At 36.7% G+C, this 26,879-nt stretch overlaps 5 protein-coding genes across 15 annotated transcripts; 3 read left to right on the top strand and 2 right to left on the bottom strand.

Moving 5' to 3' along the window:
• The first annotated feature begins 78 nt into the window (after nt 1–78).
• LOC105273914 (REM2- and Rab-like small GTPase 1) lies at nt 79–1,718 on the top strand. Of its 3 annotated transcripts, XM_011316635.1 has the most exons (6): nt 79–169; nt 316–460; nt 524–737; nt 812–1,080; nt 1,179–1,524; nt 1,627–1,718. In XM_011316635.1, the coding sequence occupies exons 3-5, from the start codon at nt 638–640 to the stop codon at nt 1,521–1,523; spliced, it is 714 nt and encodes a 237-aa protein (XP_011314937.1). In that variant the 5' UTR covers nt 79–169; nt 316–460; nt 524–637; the 3' UTR covers nt 1,524; nt 1,627–1,718. The 3 variants fall into 3 exon arrangements, with proteins under 3 accessions (XP_011314937.1, XP_011314934.1, XP_011314935.1); XM_011316632.1 differs by having other exon boundaries at nt 316–737; XM_011316633.1 differs by having other exon boundaries at nt 316–737; nt 1,644–1,701.
• On the bottom strand, nt 1,519–2,980 carry Pex11 (peroxin 11). 2 transcript variants are annotated; one of them, XM_011316637.1, is made up of 5 exons: nt 2,890–2,980; nt 2,689–2,766; nt 2,424–2,608; nt 2,230–2,345; nt 1,519–2,160 (listed from the first exon to the last, which is right to left on the bottom strand). In XM_011316637.1, exons 3-5 carry the CDS (start codon nt 2,483–2,485, stop codon nt 1,640–1,642), a joined length of 699 nt encoding a protein of 232 aa, XP_011314939.1. In that variant the 5' UTR covers nt 2,486–2,608; nt 2,689–2,766; nt 2,890–2,980; the 3' UTR covers nt 1,519–1,639. The 2 variants fall into 2 exon arrangements, with proteins under 2 accessions (XP_011314939.1, XP_011314938.1); XM_011316636.1 differs by having other exon boundaries at nt 2,424–2,766.
• LOC105273916 (non-lysosomal glucosylceramidase) lies at nt 2,797–10,563 on the top strand. Of its 2 annotated transcripts, none has more exons than XM_011316638.1 (15): nt 2,797–2,877; nt 2,949–3,185; nt 5,041–5,129; nt 5,249–5,429; nt 5,504–5,781; nt 6,342–6,572; nt 6,639–6,768; nt 6,991–7,236; nt 7,298–7,542; nt 7,646–7,800; nt 7,944–8,047; nt 8,123–8,265; nt 8,350–8,456; nt 9,535–9,726; nt 9,806–10,563. In XM_011316638.1, exons 2-15 carry the CDS (start codon nt 3,031–3,033, stop codon nt 9,998–10,000), a joined length of 2,451 nt encoding a protein of 816 aa, XP_011314940.1. In that variant the 5' UTR covers nt 2,797–2,877; nt 2,949–3,030; the 3' UTR covers nt 10,001–10,563. The 2 variants fall into 2 exon arrangements, 1 of the variants encoding a protein (XP_011314940.1); XR_892960.1 differs by lacking the exon at nt 2,797–2,877 and having other exon boundaries at nt 3,013–3,185; nt 9,806–10,087; nt 10,179–10,563.
• A 20-nt stretch (nt 10,564–10,583) lies between these two features.
• LOC105273917 (cytochrome P450 CYP12A2-like) lies at nt 10,584–13,796 on the bottom strand. Of its 4 annotated transcripts, none has more exons than XM_011316642.1 (8): nt 13,670–13,796; nt 13,466–13,527; nt 13,110–13,369; nt 12,402–12,645; nt 12,122–12,318; nt 11,356–11,711; nt 11,032–11,280; nt 10,584–10,951 (listed from the first exon to the last, which is right to left on the bottom strand). In XM_011316642.1, exons 3-8 carry the CDS (start codon nt 13,318–13,320, stop codon nt 10,622–10,624), a joined length of 1,587 nt encoding a protein of 528 aa, XP_011314944.1. In that variant the 5' UTR covers nt 13,321–13,369; nt 13,466–13,527; nt 13,670–13,796; the 3' UTR covers nt 10,584–10,621. The 4 variants fall into 4 exon arrangements, with proteins under 4 accessions (XP_011314944.1, XP_011314943.1, XP_011314942.1 ...); XM_011316641.1 differs by having other exon boundaries at nt 13,110–13,351; XM_011316640.1 differs by having other exon boundaries at nt 13,466–13,796.
• Nucleotides 13,722–26,456, top strand: LOC105273919 (uncharacterized). 4 transcript variants are annotated; one of them, XM_011316644.1, is made up of 7 exons: nt 13,722–13,813; nt 13,895–13,986; nt 14,263–14,417; nt 23,821–23,967; nt 24,058–24,306; nt 24,416–25,177; nt 26,015–26,456. In XM_011316644.1, the coding sequence occupies exons 5-7, from the start codon at nt 24,253–24,255 to the stop codon at nt 26,243–26,245; spliced, it is 1,047 nt and encodes a 348-aa protein (XP_011314946.1). In that variant the 5' UTR covers nt 13,722–13,813; nt 13,895–13,986; nt 14,263–14,417; nt 23,821–23,967; nt 24,058–24,252; the 3' UTR covers nt 26,246–26,456. The 4 variants fall into 4 exon arrangements, with proteins under 4 accessions (XP_011314946.1, XP_011314945.1, XP_011314948.1 ...); XM_011316643.1 differs by having other exon boundaries at nt 13,730–13,821; XM_011316646.1 differs by having other exon boundaries at nt 13,730–13,821; nt 26,001–26,133.
• The last annotated feature ends 423 nt before the right edge of the window (nt 26,457–26,879 follow it).

Genomic DNA, 26,879 nt, shown 5'->3' with positions numbered 1-26,879 from the left:
GAGCATCCCCTTTCAAACATATTTTGAATTGCAATTGTAATTTTTTCCTATTATCTGTTGGATAAATCGAATAATCAGGGTTGATTCTAAAGTACTATCGAGATTATCGACGACGTGCACGAGTAATGCAGCCTAACGAAACCACTTAGGAGAATTGCGGATTTAATAGGTATAGAACATTTTACTCTTATTATCAATAGAATTAGAATTGAGAAGAATCATCAGAATAGAATATCACACACACAGCTCATCTTCATCACATATACTGATAAGTTAAAACCACCGGCGATTCAGTTTTATCCCCACTATTTCCAGTTGGTATCTTCTAACACACGGGTGTGAGCTGAATGGCGATCAAAACCGAAGACTATACTTTCATGCTATTACCGCACTTATATTCGCAGCTTCGGTACCCTGAAGACCTGAAGTAACAATATCAGTAGAGTGACTACGAAAAATGGTAAAACTTCGAAAATGCCACTAGATAATGGAATAAAAGTTGTCGGTGGTGGTTTATCAACAGATATGCTACAGTCGGAGTGAAAAGTAAATAAATGCTAATGTCAAATGAACATAAGGAGGTGTTGAATCATAACTACGTACTTGAAACTTCGACGAAGAGAATATTTGTAGAGTGATGAGCGGACCTATCAATATGAATTGGCTGAGTTCGGCCGAAGGAGAGTCCTTGCTGCATCACTTTTACGATCAAACGCTGAAAAAACGACGGTTCTACGGTAATTTTTAATCATTAGTCTCTACTAAATCTCCAGGCTTTTTTGATGTTCAAGTTATGCTTTTTGATTTTCAGGAATTCTAGAGAGACCAGCGTTACCATCATCCATTGAAGAAGTTAATTATAAAATTTTTATGATTGGGAGACCGGGTGTTGGAAAAACGTCGGTGGTCGCTCGATTTCTCGGGATTGCTGGGAGCGAGAATGTAACTTCGGAAATTGGGGGAATTCGAAAGACAACTGTCTATTGGCCTGTAAAAATTTGGGATAAAGTTGTTTTGTTTAAATTAAGTTTTTGGGATACTTCGGAAAGCAGTATAAAGAAATATAATCATGTTCTGCCTGTGAGTAGATCCTTCATAGCAATGATTTAGGAAAGGGAAACATTTTGTTTTTGGTGGAATTAATTAATTAATTTAATGAATACTGTGTATGTTTCAAGGCATGTAAAGACAAAGTGGATGCCATTTGCTCAGTATTTTCCTTTGAAGATTCAGCGAGCTTCACCGACATTCCATACCTCATGAACTCCATGAATGGCATCAAAGAGAAACCTGCAAAAGTAGTAATTGGAACAAGATACAAACCCTGGTCAACATTATCAGTAACTGACATCCAAATCAAAGAATTCGAGAACAAATGGAAGATGAAGGTAATTAAGATCGACGTTAATAAAGCCTCAGCGAGACCGGAGATCTTCGACGTTGCTTATCAGTTGAATTCACTCTGTAAATCATTATGGAATAGAGATCAAGAGTTTATCACTAAGCAAATTATTCAGGTTTGAGGTAAAATGTTTCAGTTCTTATTATCAGATTTTTATATTTTTATACAAACAATAAACGAAAGTGTCTCAATTTTCTTCAACAACATATCATTCAATTATCCAGATTCTTAATTCCATCAGGACGGTGACAATTTGGCAAGTGGATCGATTAAACAGTAAAGACCGACAATTGATGAAATCAAGCCCAAAAGACCGATAGTTCCTGGATTTAATTTAGTGTATCCCAGTGCTGTCATCGGAATGAAGAAGTCACACCCATTTTTTAAAATATCCAAAAAAACGCTCTTATGATTTTTGGAGTAACACAAAATCATTGACAGCAAGTCGTGGATGGATAAATTAATTTTGTAGTTATGATGCAGACTATTCTGATCAATTATTTGCATAATTTCGTACAAATCTCTTACTAAGTTCATAACAATAGTAAATAACCAATATTTATTAGCCACTGTTGTCCACTTCTCCAGATTAATTCGAAATAATCCTGCTCGTCCAATCCATATTATATGGTCAGCTAATAGAAATAATCCATTAGCTATTTTTGAAAATGTCAGTGTAAATCTAATTACTAAATCTGGATTTTTAATTGTCGAGAGAGCCGAATATAGACTATCAAGACTTCTCCCAAAGCGCAGTACTGAAATCATTGCATTTTTTTCTATTATTACTTTATTTCGAGAGCGAATAAATCATTAAAACCTCTTACATTTTCTGAAGGAGCTAAACGTGTACTCTAAGCTCTTCAAAATATCCACAGAATTCCTGGTGGTCTCTCCATTTTGCAGGAGATACCATCCGGCACGACTTCCATACTGAAAAAACCTGGAATATGTATTATCAATATCATTTAATAAGCCTCCATTTGGTGATATCTGATTGACGACGGGATATCGGACTAACCTGGCAATTTTATCTCTACCAGCACTTTGGTTATTCACTTTTATCAATAGATCCATACTCATCACGTTTTTTCAGAGCAATGCAGGATAGGTGCCTGTGCACTTTGTCTTGTGACCTTTGATTCTTTGACAATTTTTCCTTCATGTCAGGAGTACCATTATTGTTTACATTCGATTACATCATTTCTGACGGATATTCAGATATTTCACTGATTGATGATAGGAAAATTTGAGATTGACAATTTTCCGCATGAAGTTCCGATTACCTGATAATTTTCTCGGAGGTCTCCAGTTATTAATTTTCAAGCTGCAAGTTGTCGACAAACAATCGTAATTTAGGCGTCCTATATGTTAAAAAATTACATCAGTAGCGACATCGTATCAACGTTCCAAGTAACAATAACACTTAACTACATTGACGCAAACAATGTTCAAGTTGTAACGTGCTACACACGGTTAGTACCTACTGTCAGTACTGTCAGCTGATTTTTCACAACATTTTTTAACTAATTGGGTTTATTTGTAGCATTTTCCCTCCACTGTTCACACAAATGTTTTAAAGTGCATAATAACTCCTGATTCATCGAAAAAATAATAAACATCCAATCATGAACGATTCGGAGCAGGAGGAGACAGTGGCTCAAAAGAAAGTACCAAAATACGGCTTTAAAGTGCGATTGGATCATAAGTACCCCGAGAAATGGACTCAAGGTGCCAGACCAAGATTGCGACAGTTGCCGCCTTTAATTCCCCTGGGAATTCGGTGAGAGCATGACAATAATTTGAGAAAATTGTTTTCCTCCCATAAGAAATTTATTTTATCCCCCTAGAGATTGGAAAGTATGATTCTAGCCTCGCTTCGCTCGGTTAGATCGCAGTTTCCAGTCCCTATGAGAAACCATCGTGTGCCTCACGGAAATAAAGTATTTTTTGACTCATGTCATTATAACCCTCGCTTTCAGTTCGGGTTATAAACTCACATTTCGTCAGAAAATACTTTACTCCCTAGAGGCACGTGGTTTTACTTACAGGTACGGGCTTTGACCATGTAGAAGGTTTTGTACAGGCGCTGGCAATCTCCCCTATAATTTCTGATACTAGTATCATTGGTTATATCGGTGTGCATGTGAGCTGCACGTTGGTAACGTAGAAATCCCTTGGTAATATTCCGGAATACGATGCTTCCTTAGATAAAAAGAAAGAAGAGCATAATGGCTACCGTTCAAAAATCGAATCGAAGAAAGCCGAAAGAAATCAAAATGACAACTGCGAGAGTATCGAATTGAAGAAAATTGAAATCGAATGAGGACAAGCTCCACCATGATCAACGATAGATTGCGTAGTTGAGGAAATGAGCGTTAATTTCAAATCACATAATTCTAGTTGGGGCTATTGGAAGATACATTATATGGAGTACAATTTATGTGTAATTGCATACATATTGAGAAAATTATTTTCTTGGGAAAAAGGATAAATTAGAAACTATCAAGGCATGCAAGAAATGTCACGGTGAAAACTGTCAATTTGCATGAAAAAGTGTTCTAAACATTGTAAATATTTTAGTGATGATAAATCCTTCTAATTTTTGTCTTCAACGTGACTATTTGTTAAATGAAAGACGATGAATAAATTAGTTGGTCATTATTTATCACTTTTAATTTGAAAGATAGTTGAAGTCAGGAAAAAAAACATTAAAACCATTGTCCTTAGCACATTATTGAATTTTTAGAGAAAAAATTCGATTTGTAGGATGTACAGCATGCTATTTGTTTATGAACTTATATTGGTAAGGCCGTTGCGAATACGAAATAATAGTTCACGAATTTTTCCCGTCGAAAGCACGCGCATATGGCAGAAAACCGCTTTGCCGCCCGCAATGGCCAGAATATTAATTATTTATCAATAATCTGTTAGTATCAAAAAAATTCAAGAATTTGACTAGGGATCTTTGCCATTCGGTTTGAACTAATGAAAGAATAAAAAATAAAAGCTAATATTAGCGAAATTTGACGCATAAACGAGAGATGTTTCGAATGTCAGCGAAATGTGTTGGAATAAAAAAAGGAGAAAGAATTTATAAACGAATTTCGAATTTCTTAACTCACATTGATATAAAGACGTTATATAATCCTGAATCCTTCACTCCGATAGGTCAAAATGAAGATGGAAATAATATATTCCAATATAATGGGACGGGTTTTTTTACGAGGGCGAAGTTGGCAGACTGGGGCGAAAACTATGGAAAAATCTCTGTCATACATGGGTCGAATAATAGTCTTTTGTACATGATTTTATGTTTAACGAGCGGCGAATTGTGGCTTTTTTCGTTTACAAGCAAATGAAAAAGTACATTTCGGCAGGAGATGAACGCAACAGTAGTGTTCCGTATAGTATATTTCCTGGTTATTGGGACGTTCGAATCCGCGAACTTGTTTCGTATATTTCGTCATTAAACTGTTAGGAATTTTTCTGGAAATTGTGTTTATATTTCTCTGCTCGGCCTCCGACTGTAAACTCATAATCGCCAGAAAAGTTCTTAATGGCCTAAGGATGAGATATGAGATATATTATATTAGTATCCTTCTAATGTTCTAAATTAGAATAAACATATCTTTCAGATATCTCTTTTATTATGCTCAAATACGCCGTGAAGATCGCTTACCGTTGATGGACTACATAAATGTGAAGCATGGCCAACAGATTTATGGTTCGTTATGAAACATCTATTGACTCAATTAATGCACAAATTAAGGAAGATTTTATGTCCTTCCTATTCAACGTCACGTGACCTAATTGATGGAATTATCTGTTACTCTTTACGAGAAGGAGCGCCGATTGGTGGCATCGGGACTGGAACCATTGGTCGTGGGTTTAAGGGTGAATTCTGCCGATATTCGTTGGTACCTGGTATTTATCGGTATGAGACAGTGATGGCCAATCAATTTATACTAACGATCCGTGATATACAGGGAAACACTATCTATCATCAGGTTTTATCTCCTTATCCGTAAGCACATGATATACTATTTTTCGCGGATCGTTTTTTTGACTATGTGAGTGAAATATTTTTTGGGTCAATAGGAAACCGAAATACCTATCGTCGTGGAAATGGGGATTCGATGGTAGTCGGGCGAATTACACAGCTCTTTATCCACGGTCATGGACCGAGTTTTCTATTGATGAGCCGAAGGTGAGACTTATCTGTCGGCAAATATCTCCAGTCATTCCCCATAATTACAGGGATAGCTCATTGCCGTGTGCTGTTTTTGTCTGGGAAGTAATTAACGAGTCTGATCGTGATTTGGATATCAGTGTCACATTCACGTTTCAGAGTGGAATAGGAGGCAAAGTTATGTCAGGTACATCAAGAAAACATTACGATCCTTGTGACTCTTACATTTTTGAAAATATTTAGCTGAAATTTCCGCTAAAACACTGCTACCATGAAATTGACGATTTGATGAAAATTATTTCATTGAACTATTTGTAATAATGAGGAAAATTCAAGTGGTTATATTTTTGATTTTTTCGGTAATCAGAAAGTCAGTTTTATTTGGTAAATAAACAGGGAAAATCTAGTCTATCTTCGGCAGAATAATTTCGAAAATCGAGGGGGTCTTATTCATCCATGTATTGGTTTTTTTTTTTAATTGCTGCAACTTTGAAAGCAAAATTTTTTATCTGCACGGAAAAGATTATTATCAACCTTTCCTCTACAATTTCAAAAAATATTCTCTCTCTTCCGTCGAAATAGCATGGAATGACCGTTATTCATTTTTCAATTTCACAATTTGTCATTCCGTTATTTTCATTTTTCTTCCGCTGAAAAGTTATAATTTTTCACGTTTTGTTTGATCCCACTGTGAGAACGAATTCCACCAAAATTCGATGCTCCCCATTAAATCCAATACTCCGATAGGTGAAAAATGGAACGAGTGTTTCGAATACAAAAATACCTCCGGTGTGATGATACACCAGAAATTGAAGGGAATGCCATGCACGTACGCAATAGGTTCAAGAGCAAGAGAAAACGTTGGCATTTCGAGGACTCTGGAATTTGATCCACTAGGCGATGGAATAGAGTTTTGGGAATCACTCGGACGCACTGGTAAACTTGAAGCTGAACCAAGGAGGGAATCCCCAAGGAGATGTAATTTTTTGACAAGTAGTAGGAAAGCGTAGTTGATATTATCTAATTTTATTGAATTCAATGCAGTAAAAGATATTGCCTGTGGGGTTTGTGCTTCAATTCGAGTCAAAGCTGATGAAATGCAGGAGCTTGAATTTAGTATAGTTTGGGATATGCCGAAGATACAGTTTGCCGGAAAAGCACAAGAATATTCCAGGTTAGTGCAGGTGTATCTGTTATATCGTAAATATTATGTATTACCGAATTGATAAAATATTTATGACGTTAATAAAGCTATCGGAGATGTTTTTTAATGCATATTGATTTCTCTTGTACCAAAGCCAAATTTTTATGCATGTAAAATTCACCACGACATTTTGAATGTACACGTAGTAGCACAGGCAAAAAATTAATTCCTTATTCCCTGTTGAATTTTCAGGTATTACACAAAATACTTCAACAATATGGATGGAACAGTAGCCCCAGAAATTTGCGATGATGCATTGAATACCTATAGGAAATGGGAAACGAAAATCTATAGCTGGCAAAAAATAATTTTGCAAGATAATGATTTGCCAGAATGGTACAAAAGTGCTTTGTTCAATGAATTATATTATGTGGCTGATGGTGGGTCAATATGGCTGCGTATTGATGAGTCTGAAAATTTGAAATGCCTCGACATACGGTAATGTAAATGAATTAAATGAAATAATTTAATTTATTGATTTGAGCTTTTTTGTTAATAGGAGGGAATACGGACGTTTTGCATATCTCGAGGGCCATGAGTATAGGATGTATAATACCTATGATGTACATTTTTATGCTGCATTTGCCTTGGCACAATTGTGGCCACATCTGCAGGCTAGCATACAATACGAAATTCGAGATACAATTCAAATGGAAGATAATCGAGAAAGATCATCACTTTATGATGGCTCCAGGCACCTAAGGAAATTGAAAGGCTTTGTGCCACACGACGTTGGAGATCCCGGTGAGTAAAAGTCTCGTACCTTCCGTCTACATTCTTCTTGTCTCCCTATAATGCGGATAAAAAAAAATAATGATCATGGATTTTTATCGAATCCAATGAGCAGAGGAGGAGCCATTTCAAATGATAAATGCGTATCCCATCCACGACGTATCCGCGTGGAAGGACCTGAATCCCAAATTCGTTCTCAGTTGTTACAGAGATTACTGTCTATTTGGTGATATACAGTATCTCCAGGACTTTTGGCCGAGTATCAAAAAGGTACTTATTTTATCATATGTATTTGAATGTTAAATAATACGATTAATCATTACTATTACTCTTCGCGAGGGGGCAGGTTTTTTGTTTGCTCTTACCAAGATTACTCGTAAATTTTATTGCAACTGTTTGGTTCGTAAATACAGACTCTGGACCTCTGTTTGGTATGGGATAGAGATAAAGATGGCCTCATTGAAAATTCAGGATTTCCAGATCAAACTTACGATAGCTGGGTGATGACGGGACCTAGGTAACCTATATTGAAAATACTAACAGCGCGTAAATTTAATTACTGATATAATAATATTCTATCCTTCTCTCTCAGTTCATACTGCGGTAGCTTGTGGTTAGCATCGTTGCGGTGTGCTGTTCAAATAGGAAAACTTGTCGGGGATAACGAAAACGCTGCAAAGTACTCCCAAGTATTGGAAAACGGCAAATTTGCTTTTCAGGAGAAACTCTGGAATGGTTGGCTTCATATTAATATTAAATTTTCCGACTGAATAGTTATTTTTTACGTAATACAGTGCCTCGGGAAATTGTTAATTATAGGTGCTTACTATAACTTTGATAGCAGCAAATCGGATCATCGGAAAGCCATTATGAGTGATCAACTTTGTGGCCAGTGGTATTTGCGGGCCTGTGGCTTCGAGCATGATGTAAGTAACGGTTTTAGGCTATTCTCATCAGGGTCATTTACGCGTGATATTGTTTTCGACAAACCACACTACAATTCCCTATCGCTGAACTGTTTCAACTAAATTTCGGGAGTTAAATTTATCTATAATTGGTATTATGCACATTACATTGTCTAAACATTAGCTTCCGTCTACATTTTCGTTTCATGAATGAATAAACAATAGTAAGTTATGCTCCAAGGGCTTAAAAGCATTTTGGCCACGTATTTTATCGTATACGTTATCAAATATGTTGCTAAAATGGTTTTCACACCGTGTGGCATATGCTATTTTATGTTACGAGGTCCGACTAATCGAGTATTTTTATTGTCCTAGGAAGGTGGGTAAAATTGAAGGCTTATTGCGGCTAGTTACCTTCCTAAGGCAATAAAAGTACAGGGTTAGGGCGGGCCGAGTCATATAAATAGGAAATTATTCAATAGAAATAAATGAGGTATTTTAGTAAAGAACTATGATCGCTAGAGTGAAAGAATAATTGGGCATCACTTATTATTCATGAAAAAATGTGTCAGTTACGGATAGAGATGGATGGAGATCTACATCCCAATTATTTTAGCGATCTTTTTCAAAGAGTAAACTACATTAAATGGTGATAGGTTTTGGGATGGTGTCTAACGGTTTGAAATTAGAAATTAGAAATCAAGTATAGGTTTTACATAGTTGTGATGATAGTGTCGACATTTGTATTCAAGAGGATTCCTGCCTTCTTATTATTTTTTATGATATTTTTGTTTAGTGAACATTGCTGTTGAATAATTATTCTACCTGGTTTATCATTTTTTTAATAATTACACATCTCACATCGCAGTGTCTGGAAGCTTTATTCATCTGTCCGGGTATATTCGCTAATAATGCCACAGCTAGTTCGATTTAAAAGTGTCTATGTTGAAACTTCGAGCGGTGTGCGCGGGTAAAAACGAATTTTCAGGAAAGCATGGCAGCTGATATATGAAACAATCAAATGATAAGAATACAATTCAGAAACGGTGTATTCTCTCGCACTAATTAGAAGTAAATTATGTTTTTTTTTTTAATTCAGGTTTTCCCCGAGGAGCATGTGAATTCAGCATTGCGCACAATATTTGCGAATAATGTTTTGAAATATAAGAATGGCAAACAAGGCGCAGTGAATGGCTTCCTTCCAACGGGATCCATTGATTATATGACGATAATGAGTGAAGAAATGTGGGTTGGTGTCACTTATGGACTCGCTGCGTTAATGATTCATCAGGTACTGCAATATATTTTGATGAAAGAATAATGAAAACTAATCAATGAAACTCATTGCCACTGTTATGGGTTAATTATAGGGAATGGTTGATGAGGGGTTTTGTACGGCCGAAGGTGTATATCGCACTGTTTACGAGAATATCGGAATGGGTTTCGAAACGCCCGAAGCACTGTATGAAAACAATTATTATCGAGCTATTGGCTACATGCGACCTTTGGCAATTTGGGCTATTCAACATGCATGGAACATGAGAAAGAGAGTAAATGAGAACTAGGAGCTGCCAAATTGAATTCCAAAATCTATGGTTTTTTTGTTTCTGTGTATTAATTTTCAGTGAATCCGGATGATTATGGATACTGAGGTTAGCACAGAGTACAGGACGTTAATCGAATGAATTATTTTATAATTTAATTATACTCACTTTGCATAAAAATTCTTCCATGGATTTATAGATTCCATATATTCGCATTTCCAATTCAATGTGACTTGGCATTATTTGATATTGAATATGGACGTTTCCATGGAGAATTCAAGGAAGTCGAGAAATTCTCAATTTTTTGCTTCCTGAAATTTTGCATTCCTTCGAAGTGGGTATCTCGGTAGACCTTCAGAACTTCCGGAATAGTTTCTGGAAGGTTAGTTTCAAACGAGATGATAAGTTTTATTCAGCGAACGGAGATTTTATTATAGATGTGTAATGCATCAAACTCAGCCATTTCCATGTGGACAATTAATAATCGAAAAAATGTTGAATAATTATTGCATTTTTTTTATCATACGATTTTTTGCAATTTTGCATATGTACTGTTTATTAAAGTGGAGTTTTTTCAAAAGAACATTGGTTTATTATTCTATTTAATATGTGATTTGAGGTACGAAGCTTGATCGAGTCCATTCAAATATCTGTCAGTTTAAACTGCAAGGGTGAGGCTATGGTATTAATAAATCCGCTATTTATCTGAATCGGAGGATTGGGCCATTCTATCGAAAAGTTTTTCAACAATCGTAGTACGAGGATTTCAATTTCCATTTCGGAAAATCGCCTGCCAATACACGTGCGAGGCCCAAAGCCGAAAGGCATGTATGCGAATGGATGCGCCTCTTTAGCTGATTTTATCGAAGCCAATGTGTTCTCCCTTAACCACCTTTCGGGGATAAACTCATGGGGTTGAGAGAAGTGCTCAGGGCTTACAGCTAGTACACTATGAGAGGCTATTAAATCACACTGAAAAGCAAAATTTTCTAGTTGAACTTATCGAATTGAGTAGAATCTATTTAAGGTGATGAATATTTAAATAATCTCACCCCATTGGGAATTCGATATCCACCAATGACAGTGTCCTTTTGCATAGTTCGGAGATTACCAATTGCGATAGGAGTTAATCGAAGTGCTTCTTTGATGCAAGCTTTCAGGTAAGGTATTTTATTCAAAACGTCATATGTCATTGGTGATGTTTTCTCAGGGAGCACATTTTCCACTTCCTCGCGTAATTTTTCTTGCACACGTGAATTTATTGCTATGTGGTACACCACTGTTCCTGCAGCATTGCCGGTCTGAAAAATCCTTCCACTAAATAATGGCTTTTCAGGATAAATTCAGAGTACAAATATATGCAAGCAAATACACACCGTATCGACTCCTGCTGTGAACATATCAAGTGCCATTATGTATGCCGTTTGTTCGTCAATGCTCAATAGACTCTCCAGGACGCTACGCTCGTCAGCTCCCTTTGGCCATTTGGAAAATCTTATTTGCGCTTTGTCAATGTGTTTGCTGGCAATTTCATTTATCAAATCCAGCACACCGAATAATTTTTTTAATTTTCTTGTCTCAAAGACTCGCCACAGGGAGGGGAGAACTTCGAGTTGATAAAATAAGGCGAACATCTTGTGAATTGCATTTATCATTCTTTGAGGATCCGAGTCTGACGCGAGATTATCGTTTAAACAGCCGAGCCGCTCATCCAAGGCTATTACGCAAATCGCTAAAAAAGTTCTTTCTTATAATAATGACAATTTGGGATAGCGCTTATGCTTAGATATTTTTCATTCACAAATGACAGATTAATATAATCATGTGATGAAGTTGTTATAATTCAGCAATATTTGGTAATTCATAAAGGATAAATTAGGCCATTTGAAAATGATTTTAGTGCGAAGAGATTAAGCGTTTCTATAAAACGTGGTTTGTCACAAATCAGGGACTTGCTTCAACGATTGAGGGAAAAACTTTCCCATTATCAACGAGGATTTACGACAGCAGGATGCAGATGGTACTCGTTCAAAGAACTCTAGTGACAAAAAAAAAATTTTTTTTTCTAAATGTGTGAGTGAGTGCACATGTTTGTCCCAGGTGATTAATAAAAACTTGTGGAGCATTTTCTCGCGCACTTACACTCGAGAGCCCACTTATTCATCTCGTTGTTGAACGTGGTAGGCAGTTTCAAAGTTTTTACATCTCGGAGTTTTCGTATTCTCGTGATAAAGTCACTGGCAACTTCGTCGACTTGCACCACGTGGGGTTTGATGCTCCTCGGCGACATCATATGCTGGTTGACATTCTTGCGAAAGTTGTACCAAGCCTCACCTTGGCTGTGAATGATAAATTTGGAAAATAAACTATTTCATTTGGTTCCAGGGATGATTGTCTCAAATGAATTTGAAATTTTATTCACCTTGCTACCAGCCCGTATTTGCCTTTGTAGAGATGAGAATTCCGCTGACGATATTTCGTCATAGTTTGAATTGCTACTCGCATCGGTCGTGCACCTTCCACTCGGTACATTTTTTCACAGTCCTCAGCATTGAATAAAAATATGCAAGCTCGTCGACCAGGTATGCCCTCCAATTTAACAACATCTCCGTACTGTTTCTTTAGCATCAACATTTGGTCGAATGCAGATAAATTTGCATAATCACCTAGTGAAATTGTCCATATTAATTATTCAAAGGGAAATTACGGTAAAGTGAGATCCCTCTAAAATTTAACATGTTAGATCAATAATACTGCATTCTGTCATCCTGAATAGAATATCGTAATTGAAGTATAACGTTGGAAATGATCAATTGAAACTCTTGGTAATTAAACTTGAACGGTTGAATATTGACAGAGTGGCATAATTTTTTTTCACAGTGAGAGAGTTTAATTTATTATAACAAATGATTGAATGATTGAATTGAAATGAATTGAATTATTTCTATTGATCCAAGCGCAAAACAGATGAAATTTCTGTTATTACTGTCATCCATTATCTTATCATGAATGAGGGATAATTTCGTTTGCACAGAAATACTCCCTCGGAAATTGTTGGAAAAGAATTTCGTTGACTTTACCACACGTTGCTGTTAATTTTCTCCGTTTAATTTATAATGTAGCAATTTACCAATGAAGGGCATGAATTTAATCATGGTTCCAAGAATCGGTAGGGATTTAGGTCCGGGTATACTATCGTATGGCGTTGCCTGCTCCCACGTTAATTTTCCTCTTTGATTAATATGCTCAACCGAGCAACCTGCAGTATTTGCATACGGCTTCATTGAAGTTATGTCCCTCGCTAGATCTTTGAATCTCCTCACTAGCATCTTGGAAACCATTGTTACTATTCACTGAGTGGCCGCTTATTAGCTGAGAAATTTAATTCATCTATTCACGTTTCGTAATCATTAGTTCATTAACTCGATATATCGAATTGTATACAATAGAAGTTTCCAATGCTCACGATAGTAATTCATTACTCACCAAAGCATTTTGATAATGTGAACTCGCTTAATGCGCTCACCAATCAGTTCACGGATCGCCTTCTAGAGAAGGTTGACACTCAATAAATTTATGATAGAGTGATTATAAGGCATTCCTTCATGCCAAAAACATCGACAAGCGCTAACTCTAATCGGAGAATGAAAACCGAACTTTGGACGATAAATGATTTTTCAACCAACTCACAGATAAAATCGGGAACTTCGCAGTGTGTACGTGGTAATCGTTGCATTGACACTGACGAACCAACTGCAGACTGTGACACGATTACTCAAGCAGGAAAGCGTTAATCAAAGTCGAGGGAGTTTCATCTCACTATAACTTGACGGTGTATGCATGTAAAGATAGATTTTTCTATCAAATAAATTTCTAGATTTTTCTGCAGAATTGAATGAATTTGTTTTTATGCAGAGAAACTTGAGGAATATATTCGATGAGATGTAAAGCGCGAGTGCTATTCGAAAGATTAATTTTTCATCCGGATTTCAGCGAAGCAGAGTGCAGTAAGTCAATTTTGTCATCTGTCACATAAAATATCCAAATTATTGAAAGCATTGAATAGTCATAATTACACGAATCGATTAATTGATTAATTGATGATGCTACTCGCAAATAGACGTCAAAATGAATTCAATTTTTGGTAATATCACACTATGGGAATCATATACGTTTTTCCTATTGATCACTTAAACTGAAAAAAATATTTTCGACTGCAGCAAACTTGGCTATTATTCCAACGGTATCCTGATAGGTTGTTAATAGAGCATTGTTCGTTCCAGCACATTGAAGAAGAGAATGTCCTTAAGATGAATCTGGTCTAGAGACAGCTACATCGAGACCCCTCCCTTCCCTTCTTTTTCATTTGGTGTCGTATCCCAGCGATGAATACATTTGCACCGGAAAAGCGAGTGATTTACTGATTTATGCCATTCAGGTAACCACAAAATTTCTATGATTATTCAATAATTAATACTAATATCAATTAGATCTCAATTGTGGAGAATTGTGGAATATGTACCTATTATTTGTAATTGACATTAATTGGTCATTTGCAATATATTAGCTTAATTAAAATTTGCAAAAGTAATTTGAGGATGAGAGTTTTCCGGCTGTGAAAAGGGTCCCGTTGATAAATCACCTGTCCGGTGATTACATCATGATAAAATTGGCGACGGCTGCGATTGTTTGGTGTTTAGAGGGAGAAGGCAAGAGGCGGATTGATTAACGAGTTTGTAAACCTCATTTTGTGGGCTCTGGCTCTTATTCAAGGAAATGTTTGATTCAACTGTAATTGATTAATTTAATTAGATGCAATAATGCCCCCGCCGTTTCTATACGGTACGAGGACAATTGCTTGCTGCAAATGAAGAGGTATATGGGACCAACGGTGGTTTCCAGGGTATTGCAAATAAACACAACCGAAGCAGTAGAATCAATTGTAATTATAGCGGGCATTGGCAATTAATAAGACGATAAATGCATAAATAGAGGTAGATCGTATAGGGAAATGGACGAGCAATTTCCTCATGACATTCTCTCGATACATGGTTTCTTGATGTAAATACCGAGCATCATTGGTACTGGGTAGATCTATGGATTCAAGAACATCAAGGCCAAATACAGGATAAGGATGTCATAACCCCGGTGGCTACATATTGGCAGGGATCCTCGGATGCTGACGGTCTTGAACAGGTCTTTGGGAATCCAAACCCCTCTCTATCGTATTTGACTTCATCAATGAGGGATCCTATTAGTCACACATAATTGGACATCTGTCGTTCATACCTTGACGAAAAGTATATGTGGGAATTTTTTCATAACTCAAAGTGTCTCCAGTCTCATGGGGTTTCATTTCATGCACATTCAAATTGATATTTGTGGTGGAATATTCCAGATATTTGTCAACATGTTTATTCTGTAATCGAAATGTAAAACTTCAAATTTTACAATTTTTCAGTTTCAATTATTGGGATAAACAAATTTTTGTGTATCATAACCCAGGTGGGAAATGTCCATGCTGACAATGGAAACAAGGCAGATTCAGGATTGGAGATCGAGACTGGGAGACCCAGCATTGAACCAATCTTGATTCCATCGTTGAATCCTATATTGATCTAATTTGAGCCGTACATGCTCCTTCGAATCTTGATCCAATCTTGAAACAGTCTTGTTCTTCCAGGCTAGAGGGCCCAAGATAGAATGAAGCTTGATTTCATTGTCGAATCCAAGACTGATTCAAATTTGGACGTAAATGTTCCATTCAACATCGTCATATCTCAATCCATTGAGTAATGGATGCTAACATAGGAAATTGTTTAAATAAATACTTGTGAAATTTTGAAAGTTTTTTGAATTTGGAAATTTTGAAAGTTTTTTGAATTTGGAAATTTTAAAAATTTATAGAATACTGAAATTTCAGTAGAAATTGTAATAATTTGGAAAATTTGGAAAATTGCGATTTTCCTCATAAATGACTGTAATAGTATATTAGGGCCAGAATAAGGGTTGAGATAACAGTTATAAAAAAGTAGAAAGTGAGAAGTAATATCATGGTTAAGAGGATTCATTGGATGTCAAGCGATCACCAAAGTTAAGCAACACCGACTCGGGATAGTAATTGGATGGGTGATCGCTGGGTAACACCGGGTGCGGTGGACCATTTTTTTTTTTTTTGATAATTATCAGGTTCATAAATTACGTACCTCAATGCAACCCCTTATATTCTACTAAAGTATTCCAAAAATTTATAAATGATTAATTAATTATTGGGGAATTAAAGGGTAATTCGAAGAGTTGATCGAGAATTGTCGGTCAAGCCTCGATCGAGGCTGAGAATTCCAGCCTTGGCCACTTAGTTATTTTTCGAACTTCAACCAAGCTTGATTCAAGCTTGAGAATCGAGGCTCGATCTGCCTTGGTCAAGCTTCAATCAAGCTTGATCCAATCTTCATTCCATCGTCCATTCGCACCTGGGAACCCTTCAAAATACGGTAAAAATAAAATAGGAGAGGGTCAGGCTAAATATACACATAACAATTGGTTTTTTATTGCTGACCGCATCGGCCAACTGTTCTGTGTGATCTTAATTTCGTAATATCGACATGAAATTTATGAGAGGGCGGTGTTGCGACATTTTCGAGGGGATTTATATTATTATTAACATGCCACTAATTATGGAGTTTGGTTTAGTGAGTTTTCATTACTGCATTGTAGTTACTCCATAGAATTACGTTCCATGATCATCACCGCTAGGGAAATATTGTTTTCCCGACTACATCAACAATGTAAAGCATAATGTTTAACTCATTCTTTTCAATACAATAGCCGTGAGCGTGAATCATACGCAAGCCACATGTTCGACCACCCGAACCATCCATTTTAGCGAGATAATAATGAATGAAGATACCTGTCTGTAATAAAGAATTTTTAGGGAAAACGTGTGACCGCCTTAACTTTGATTGAAAATGGCTGTAGAATACGCTCTCAACAGCATTAAAAAAAAATACATTTTAATATCTTACCGGCGAGAAAAAATAGAATAAGTGAGAACTTCGTGATTGATTAATTTGTGATCTATATACAGGTCAGTGTTAATACTTTAGTATATGGCTATATATATATATATATATATATACGTGAACCTTTCTGCGCGCCTAATATGCGCCAGAGAGTTTGCATGCCAGTATAATTTCACTGAAAATCCTATGAAGAATGATAATTCCAATTGTCTTCTAATCCCATTTATCGTATTGACTATTTTTTCATAGTTCTGTTCTATGAATAATGATGATTAAGACTAAATTAAATCGTAATCAAACATTTTGGCTGCTCTCGTATATTTCTTGTTCGATTTTTCAACTACACGGTATTTAATCGATAGAAAGTAATGATCAAATGGAACTATCATTACTGTTATTCTCTTAAATTACATTTTCCGAAGTTTGAGACCATGCAAAGTATGAGTAATCAAAGAAAAACACATACTCTTTACGATTCAATTCATCACATTTATTGTCTTCTAGGATTTATGGATAAATCAACTGATATTTTAAAATGGAGTATGCATAAAGGTTAAAAAAAATGTAAACTTAAATTTGTCGATCGGCTAATTGTTTCTGATGTTCTTGTTGACTCATAAACAAATTATTCGTCAATAGTGTCTGTGCACTTGATTGGGGGAAAAATCGACGGACAAATGGATACTCCACTGTGGCGTCATTCAATTAAGGGCTTGTAAAAGTTTTAATCGCTCGTTTCCCCAGGAATAGTGGCCCGACAAATTGAAAGGCAAACTAGAAAGTTTGCTACGATAGAATCCGGTTAGTATAGACTTGGATATGTACGTGTAGGAAAAAAGGGAAAACGAAGGGAAAGGTGCACGGATCTGTCAACATTTCGACGATGCGAAGACATTAATTGATCTTCGATCGACCCTCAACTCCTCCACCAACGATAGACCGTTGTCGTAGTTCATCGATTGAGCTCGTTACTGAAACTTTTAACTCGAATCGCTTCTCACCGGAGAAAAAAGTAGATGAGGTAAAAATCGAGAGAAGAAATAAATAATACCATCACGAAATTCACGTGACGGGCTCACTAATCTATTTTTCATTATGCGACAGGTTTTTTGCGGTAGCGGTGGTATATAAGCGAATGAGTTGGATTCTACCAGCGAACTGTAGAGTTTTTTCCCTTCCAAATTTTCTTTTGGATGATAATTTTGGTATTTTTATCTGTTGAGTGACAACATGAGATGGAACGGTAGACAGAGGAAAAAAACATTGAAATTAATTTATTGATAATGGTGGAATTTGTCCGTCGAAGTACATAGTTTCCTGAAAGCCATGCCTTGAAGCATACGAGGTGGAAAGCAGATCAGTTAAAATGCAATGGGAGAAAATAAAATCGGTATGCATAGAGTAACAGCCATTATCATTTGGAGAAGCACATTCGCTATCGATTCCGAATCTGTCCCAATTTGAAGCACCAGAAAGAAAGTGATGTTCGAAGCTAGGGTCACGCCATCTCATAATACCATTTCACAAAGTCGGAGAGGATATAAGCTCGCGTGGATGTGAAGAGTAAAAGCAATCTTGACCTACGTATCTATGCTAATGAGTATATTAGGCGATTCTACTTTACGTGGTCGTATGCTAATGATTCCACCTTCACCATCACCCCCCTATGCATATTTATTGCATGCGTTGCACGTGGAGAAATGCATATGTTGCCGCGCTATATTAATGCGAACATTCAGCAGAATGAGAGAATGAGATGGGTAAAACGAGATGGTGTAAGACGTGAATGAAGCCAAATAAACGCCTCACGGTATCATTTGTGCATTCGCCAACGGCAAACGAGTTAAAAAAAATATTTCCATATTTCCATTGTGTTGCGCTTTGTATTTGGGCATTAGCCTTTCATGCCTTTGCGCATTTGAATATATACCAATTTTCTTTTTATATGCAGGTTGACGATTTGAATCTTTCAAATGATAAAATTCTGCGTTTATACGACGAGGAAAAAATTGCATTGAGTAAAACAGGTTTTGCCAATTTAGGGATAGTTACGTGCTGAGTGTAGATGGCACCCCACATTGACCGATTGAAAAATTTGACTGCATGTTCGAAGCAGATTGATGCGCAGATGATTGTAATAACAATTTTGTCGTTTGTAGTTACACCAGAATTCATTTTTTAAATACCCTAAGGACAAAGTTAATCGATAGGTCGCCGACACTTGGTTTTCCGAGACGAAAGACGAAAAATTTCAATTGGCGGGATATATACTGATAGATCATCATAAACTTTTAAATGATGCAAGAATTATTACCGAGTGCCTCGGTCGTCATCCTAATAGCGTATCGAAAATGAAAAGTTGTTGATTGTAGTGCAACCATTTTCATAGTTTCCAGAAGACTAACATCTTTATTTATCAATAACTCACCAACAAGGGTTAACTATAGACTAGATTCTAATAGGTTGGCGAAATAGATTAGATATTCGAAACGAACGGACCAGTAGATCATTGTAGTAATAATTTTTTTATAAGTAGCCGCCAGGTAACTTTAAAAATAATTTTTCAATTGACAGTAAAGAGAAAATTCAATAAGGCATTGCCGTATAAACGATATTGCGAACCTTAATGATTTGTAATTTTTTGTAGTTGCTGTATGTTGTTGTTGAATTGTTGTTACTTTTTTATTTTTATAGTTTAAGAAAAACGAATTTTTCTGCTTTTTAATAAGTCACCGATAAGAACGACATGTATGATTCTAACTGATTCAAAATTGCAATCATGTTTTCAAAGCAAGTTACCACGTAGAAAATTATAGTAGTAATTCCTTAATTTGTAGTTGAGCGATCTCTTTAGGATTGACGATTAAACTGCTTTAAGGACAAAATTGATACATGACTCGCCGGATACTTGATAGACACAGTCTAAATGATTCGTAGTTTTTTGTAGTTGCTGTAAAATTTTTATCCACGTAACAAACTTTTATAAATCACGAATAACCACAGAATGATTTTAAAATTACTATTGAGAATTTGGCTCATATTTTGACATAAAGAAGAGTGGAATGTAATACATTCTAGTAAAAACATTTTCATAGTTTGTGAGGAACAAATATTTTTTTAGGAATAACTTCACTAATTCCATTGTATTTTGTAGTTCGACATTGTGTTAATGCTCTGGGAAGGAGAAATTTAAAAGTATTGAGTTAAGGAGAAGATAATTATTGCAATAAAATAACTTATCATTTTATTACAAAAATGGTTTATTCTGATATAAAAAAGAAAATGATCGAATCTTTTTGTTTTTAGTTCTAATTTGACCAATTTTGGAATTTGCGACGAACTAGAAATCCCATCATGTAATTCCTACAAATTGGGAAGTTTGTTATTTGTTAAAATTAGTGGTCGATAATGTTCTGCAATAAATTCAATAGCTTCGACTAATTTCTAGGCTTTACCACCAAAGTTTAAACAGATTGGTAAATCTGTGCGTGATAATTGTTTTTCATAGTCTTCGTGGTACTTTTGGTTCCTAGCAAGACTGTCACATTGTAATGCTTCTGAGTCACTAAAAAGATGATTACTATGTTTGAAGGAGGTTGTTCTCTCTGCTTTCCAAGTTTTACACGGTTCTGAATATTACCGATTAAATTCACGATTCTTGAAAGCCGGCTATACCAGTTTTGTACAACGGAATCAGATCAATGTTCAAAGCTGTTACATTTCGTGAGGTTCGCTTGTTTCAACCACGACAAGTTCTAATTGTGGTGAGGGAAGGTACGTTCTTCAAAATGTCATCTGCTACATTACTAATATTAGAATCACAGTCAACCAAATTAATTTTTGGCACTTTGAACCCGAGTACCATTTCACCTCGTGCCTTATAAACTTTAACTCTGGTTCCCATTATGGACAAGATTTTGATTGTAGCCATAGCCCCATTTTCGATTTTCCAATGATAAATAAATTCGTGGTATGAAATCCTATCGATGTATGGAGCACATAGGCAATGAAGTATTGAGTCGACACTACAAGTATTTGTGAATTTCATGAGTCCCGTTGAAGTATTCACTGGTGGCATACTGGAGCCAATAATTAAAAGTGATAGTTTTTTCAGTCTTTTCTTCAGTTGCATGTATATATTCTCAATATCAGGGCAACACTCCAAATAAATACTTTTCGACTTTTTCTTCCGAAGCATTCCTTTCCAATTGTTCTGTTCATTTAGGTACGAATTCTCATTTGTCGAGGAGATCTCTTGCAATAATTTCCCAATGATCACTGGCTTAGTCACTTGTCCTGGCTTATTAGGCGAATCATCTATGATAATGAGATCGAATGAGTGCCGTACTCGCGATGGGAATGTCGTTCAGCAAGGGAGATGAAGAGTGAACAGGACTTCCATTATTCCTGCTAATATTTGGAATACTACGGAAATAGAATTTTGAGTAGTTTGTGCTAAGGGGTCATTTGTCAGGACCGATGAAATGATATAGCTATATCGGCGTCATGTCCATATCATCGCGTGTAGTATGAGATTCTGTTGAGGATGATAAGATACTTTCTGATTGCGCAGAATGATTGTTGTTAATAGATTTCCTAGTACGCATTCCGGAACCCAATAAGTTAAGAGTACCACTAAGCGTATTCAAATGATGAAGAACTACTACTAAGTCCAATCTCAACTTTGTTTTTTTCTGTATTATGTATTTTCAAAAATCTTTAAAGTATTGCTCACTCCGGGCGGATGATGCTCTTTCACCTTCTTGTATCTGGTGATGTTTACTTTGATATAATCGAGGCAACACATGCGTCCAAAAAACAAATTTTCGAGACAGCTCTAAAATTTTATCTTAAGCTTAAGATTATCTAGAATTCAACATTCATGTACTAATTCACATCTGCTTTCAATGTTACACTTTGGCGAATTGTCAATTCTATGTCTTGAATGAACGATGTTATTCCATTTTTCTTTTGACTGTCATCGTAATCATCAAAATCGCTATTATCTGCACACATATCCTCCGGATTTTCCTTGTATTGATCACCTGCGAAATTACACACTATTAAAATTGCTGAATTGACAGGTCAATTCCATGTAAGAATAAGAAGTGGGAAAGCCACGCCATAATTTCCACCAATTAAAAATCAATCCGTGTAACTTACACGAACCGATCTACTCCCCAAAATCCAAATTACAACACTGTCTAGAAGCAACCGTCGGAGCGATAATTTGACTTGGTGAAAATTACTTACGGAATCGATCTGTCTTTCCGAACCTCCCACACAATAATTAGTAAAGAGTCGATATTGTGCGTGGTAACCTATCGAAGAATAGTAGATAGCTACAGGACGAAAGTGTATAGGGATGCTGCATCCTACAATCGAAAGTAGTAGTGTTTCTTGAATTTTAAGAGGAATAATCGATGGCTACGCGATTGTGGACATTCTCAATCAAAACTATCCAAAACTTTGTTTTAACTATACGCAAGTGGATGAAAGTGATGCAATAAGAAGTATTCATAATACGATCTGAGAAAACACTCATTCTGGTGAAGAAGTGTTTGTGTTACCGAAGGATCCACGATCTAGGAACATAAGGATTAAATTACCAAATACCAAGAAATAGTGAGTTAGAGATTTGAGTACTTTCAAGTTTTTGAAATCCAAAGTAATCGGCTATCAAAATTTTATAAGGAACTTTCATGAGAAAACTCCAACTTTCTTACAATTTCCCACTGCAATGTTGGTAAGTCAATTCTGCACGAAATTCTAGATAATAATTTGAACTTTCACTTTGTATGATCCATGAGTGTATATAACGTCAATTAGAATTTTTCTTCAATTACAATAAGCTACAGATTATTCCGTCTCAGAAAACCAAGTGTCGTGCGACCTATCGATTAATTTTGTCCTTACGGTATTTAAAAAATGAATTCTGCTATAATGGCTTAACTACAGACGACAAAATTGTTATTACAATCATCTGCGCATCAATCTGCTTCGAACATGCATCAAATTTTTCAATCGGTCAATATGCATATATCTGTAAAAATTATACTTCGTGTAGATGATAGAATGGATTACATATATGGAATAGAGTGCTGACTGCATTAAATTATGTTGCGTTTAAAAGCGGAAAGAAGAAAAAAACGAAAAAAGTTGGATTCTTAGTTTTGAAAGTAATTGTCAGACGGTTAATGATAATACTGTACTGCTAGCTGCCACGAGGAGACACTAATTCAATAAAGAGAACAATTGCAGAAGTAGGCAACGAGACGTGTCGTGATGGCTCCTGAACTCATTACAACGAAAGATATATAAGCGACCAAAGGGGTTCGCGCTCCGTCGCGTCGTTCACCACTTGTTACTAAATACTTTAGAGGAGCGACGTAATGAGTGAAACATGCGATACACTTTTCACTTGGGTAGAGAATCATGTTAAAGTTTTCGGAAGGGGTGACGTAAGGGGGAGAGAGCAGGGATAGGCTGGGTTGCGGTTGTCATCGGCTCCTTTGGTACCATCTGCACGAAGGTTTTCACCTTGAAAGTTTCGATGTACCCACTCAGCGATTCTCGAGTTTGTTACTCTACTTTATGGTACAAAGCAAATTTCTGAGATAATGGCGGGGTGATGTTGTCCTCTGACACTGCGAGTTTGGCGGCCCGTTGAGTGAATTGGGGAAATTAAACGACATCATGCATCCAATTTATATGGAAATTAAACATATCTTCATCACGAAGATTAAACAGCATATGATGAATGAATGAAGCTGCGGAAGGTGGAATATTAATCAATGTATTGTATCATTCATTGTGAAGGTAGGGAAGTAGTGGGATTTGTTTCACTGCGACGCGACAGGTCGGATGGTTGAGTGAAAGGCCTTGAAGTGAAATTACATGGAATGAAGGATTCGAGCACATCAGGATCGGAGAGCGGGAGCCATCAAAAATGAAGATATGTCTCTGGTATGTTGCGTTACGTGGCCTTGCTCTCGTTGATATAGTTGAGCATTACGAAATAAGCAGAGGTGAAGAATACAATTGCTGCATTTATAGGATGCTCATCGTCTTTCATCTGCGGAAGATGAATAACGCTTCAAGTACGCTAAGGTGTGGGTTGCTCGGAAGTGTGCCGAAGGACCCACCGAAGCATTCACTTTTATTTCGCGGTATATACGCAAAATAACCACCACCCTGGCTGCTTCTCCCAAAGATGCTCAAACAACACCTCTATAAAAGAAGAGTCTCATCATGATATGGAAATCAAATCAGCCTGTGCCCTCACACAAGAAGAGTAACATGAAGGTAAACAGTGTCACGTAATTATCCTAAAGAGGTTTACAGAATTGTCAAGTAGACAAGTACAAGTGAGGAAGGGGTTTCTAACTTAATTATTTCATTGGAATACTTTCAGTGGACAATAATCGTACTGTCATTGGTAGCGACGAGTTGGGCGAGTTTAGAGCCAGTGAGCTACAAGCCACCGCTCGCATCAGTAACCGCTGACCAATATCTACCCCCAAGTTACCGCGTTGCATTACCACGGGGAGCCCTAACACTGGAATCCCATTATCTTCCATCGAATCACCAAAGCTTACCTCAAAATGTAATACCAAATTCTCTGTACTCACCGAGCGCCCGTCCACCGAGCAGTCTCCACAATTCTGTTTCTCCCTCATCGCCTTCACAACTCAGTGAACGATACATACCCTCCGTTTCCTCTTCCTCGGCCCCTGAAGCCCATCAAGTCCCAACTCACCATCATGCATCAGCTATCATTCAAGATAGCCGTATCGGTCATCATGTATCAGCTAACCCAGCTTCCCCATCCACTCTACTTCAACATACTGCCAATCGGAATATCGTTTCCTCTAAATATCTACCCCCGAGCCAACTCGATGAGACATTTACGCAATCCATCCCTTCCTCCACCTATCTGCCAGCTAATCAGAATCAATACGTTGAAATTCAGCCCTCAACATCGATCGTATCCCCTAATACCTATCTGACACCGAACAAGTTCTCAACTGTATCGCCTCGAGGATTCGCAGAAGGACATCTCGCTCGTCACGATAGCCACTTAAACTCGGGGGGACTCAGTCAACCAGCGGGACACTACTATCCCGATAGTAATTACGACATTCCCGGACGTAATGGGGGATACATGTACGACCAAGTAAGTCATTTTTATCTCCAATTATCAATATTTATTTTTAATTAGAAATATAGAAAACAGTTAATGGAATGACCGATATTGGAAGGATTCAATTTGTAACACTTCATTTGTTGAAAGTTACAATGGAAATTATATTCATTTAATGAAATGATTGTCTAAGTGATCTGTTTTTGAGAAAGGTCCTATTAATTTTTCTGTTGAGAGGATAATCTGTGGACACCGCTTGTACGTACTTGCAACCGTTGACCAATACTCCTTGAAATTGCACATGTCAGCTTTACTTACAACTGCATTTGTATTCCAATGTCTTATTAGTAATTTATTGAGAGTATGAAATTGAACGACGGAGATTTGATTAAATAATAAAGGAATTATTCTTTTCGTTACCAATGACATTTAACCGCGGAAAGAGAAATTATAACTTGGAGTAAATATTTTATTTTGGAATCGATGCCACTTCATTTAATTTTCTTTTGCTTCACATCAATCGCTATGCATTTGGCGTATCAAATTTGCCGTTCCATAATGAATATTTGTCTACCTCAACTCACACAATGAAGAATTTCACTTAATGTGAATAAGAAATTTCATTTAACGTGAATAAGAAATTTCATTTAACGTGAATCAGAGATTAATCTGAAATTATTTCTGAAGTTGACCCAGTTCAAGTATTTCGATCAATTGTAGAATTTCCATTATTAAACGTGATTTCTCTCGGTGTAGAGATTTATTGTAACTGCTTTGTCAAAAAAGTCAATAGTTGCATTTACACTTTCACTAGTTATTTTGCAAGAGTATCTCTTGTTGAAAAAAATGTATAAAGTGTGGACGTTACAGCCCCCAGCCAAGTATCAGTTTGAATACCGGGTGAATGACGAATACGGGAACGATTACAGTCACAAAGAGTCTCGAGATGGTGACAATACCCAGGGTGTCTACACAGTGCTTTTGCCAGATGGTCGCAAGCAGATTGTTCATTACAAGGCCGATCGCGATGGCTACAGGCCAACGATTACGTACGAGGATGCTGCCGCCAAGTCTGGATACAATCAAGGCTACCAGTATTAGTTAGATTATCACAATTTTATCTCTCGCCATAATCTCATTATTTATAAGACAGAAGGCGTCTAATGAGAAATTCCAATAGACGTTTAAATAGAATAGAACAGCAGCTTCATTTAAATTTGATAGATCGGATCATTATTCAGACATTGAATAACGTATAGTACATTGTATTGCAAATCATCAAATTGAAAATAATAAACTGATGTGTACTGAAGGAAGTGGTCGCAATTCACCTTGCATTTACGGTTGGAAAACGGTACGTGCTATCAGAGATGAAGCGAGACCTGGATAATTCGTACGTGAAATATGTTGGTATTTGTAGCAGAGGGGAAGGGAGGATGGCAGTTTTATCCTACCGCTGCGTGCGAGATGGATGCGCTATTACAAGCCCACGGCCTTCCCTCCGTTGAAAACTCTTACTTCATCCCAGATATATCTCATTACTTTCACATTTTGCGTACATTAATTCATACCCCATCCGCCTGTCTATCACATGTATTATTGCTTTAGGGAATTATTCCTGTTTCCCGTGATTTCCCATCTCAATAAGCAAATTATCAAAGTTGTGTTGTATTATCAGGTGTGTTGAAGGAGTTCAGTACCGAAGAGGGAATGAAATGAATTTCACTTCTATTGA

This window comes from Fopius arisanus, unplaced genomic scaffold (assembly GCF_000806365.1).
Source record: "Fopius arisanus strain USDA-PBARC FA_bdor unplaced genomic scaffold, ASM80636v1 scaffold00008, whole genome shotgun sequence".
In the NCBI taxonomy this organism is placed as follows: Eukaryota; Metazoa; Arthropoda; class Insecta; order Hymenoptera; family Braconidae; genus Fopius; species Fopius arisanus.
This window is presented reverse-complemented; position numbering and strand designations above follow the sequence as displayed.

What these genes read in the sequence shown, in the direction of transcription:
- LOC105273914 (XM_011316635.1), top strand. Translation starts at nt 638, where the DNA reads ATGAGCGGACCTATCAATATGAATTGGCTGAGTTCGGCCGAAGGAGAG. An exon ending in GAAAAAACGACGGTTCTACG is followed by an intron (nt 738 to 811) that starts GTAATTTTTAAT and finishes TTTGATTTTCAG; the next exon opens with GAATTCTAGAGAGACCAGCG. An exon ending in AATATAATCATGTTCTGCCT is followed by an intron (nt 1,081 to 1,178) that starts GTGAGTAGATCC and finishes GTATGTTTCAAG; the next exon opens with GCATGTAAAGACAAAGTGGA.
- Pex11 (XM_011316636.1), bottom strand. Translation starts at nt 2,485, where the DNA reads ATGAGTATGGATCTATTGATAAAAGTGAATAACCAAAGTGCTGGTAGA. An exon ending in GGTAGAGATAAAATTGCCAG is followed by an intron (nt 2,346 to 2,423) that starts GTTAGTCCGATA and finishes TACATATTCCAG; the next exon opens with GTTTTTTCAGTATGGAAGTC. An exon ending in GTTTAGCTCCTTCAGAAAAT is followed by an intron (nt 2,161 to 2,229) that starts GTAAGAGGTTTT and finishes CAATGATTTCAG; the next exon opens with TACTGCGCTTTGGGAGAAGT.
- LOC105273916 (XM_011316638.1), top strand. Translation starts at nt 3,031, where the DNA reads ATGAACGATTCGGAGCAGGAGGAGACAGTGGCTCAAAAGAAAGTACCA. An exon ending in ACACGACGTTGGAGATCCCG is followed by an intron (nt 7,543 to 7,645) that starts GTGAGTAAAAGT and finishes TCCAATGAGCAG; the next exon opens with AGGAGGAGCCATTTCAAATG. An exon ending in CCTGTGGCTTCGAGCATGAT is followed by an intron (nt 8,457 to 9,534) that starts GTAAGTAACGGT and finishes TTTTTAATTCAG; the next exon opens with GTTTTCCCCGAGGAGCATGT.
- LOC105273917 (XM_011316640.1), bottom strand. Translation starts at nt 13,320, where the DNA reads ATGGTTTCCAAGATGCTAGTGAGGAGATTCAAAGATCTAGCGAGGGAC. An exon ending in GAATAAGTGGGCTCTCGAGT is followed by an intron (nt 11,712 to 12,121) that starts GTAAGTGCGCGA and finishes GAACTTTTTTAG; the next exon opens with CGATTTGCGTAATAGCCTTG. An exon ending in TCACAGCAGGAGTCGATACG is followed by an intron (nt 11,281 to 11,355) that starts GTGTGTATTTGC and finishes AGGATTTTTCAG; the next exon opens with ACCGGCAATGCTGCAGGAAC.
- LOC105273919 (XM_011316644.1), top strand. Translation starts at nt 24,253, where the DNA reads ATGATATGGAAATCAAATCAGCCTGTGCCCTCACACAAGAAGAGTAAC. An exon ending in ACAAGAAGAGTAACATGAAG is followed by an intron (nt 24,307 to 24,415) that starts GTAAACAGTGTC and finishes GAATACTTTCAG; the next exon opens with TGGACAATAATCGTACTGTC. An exon ending in GGGGATACATGTACGACCAA is followed by an intron (nt 25,178 to 26,014) that starts GTAAGTCATTTT and finishes TGGACGTTACAG; the next exon opens with CCCCCAGCCAAGTATCAGTT.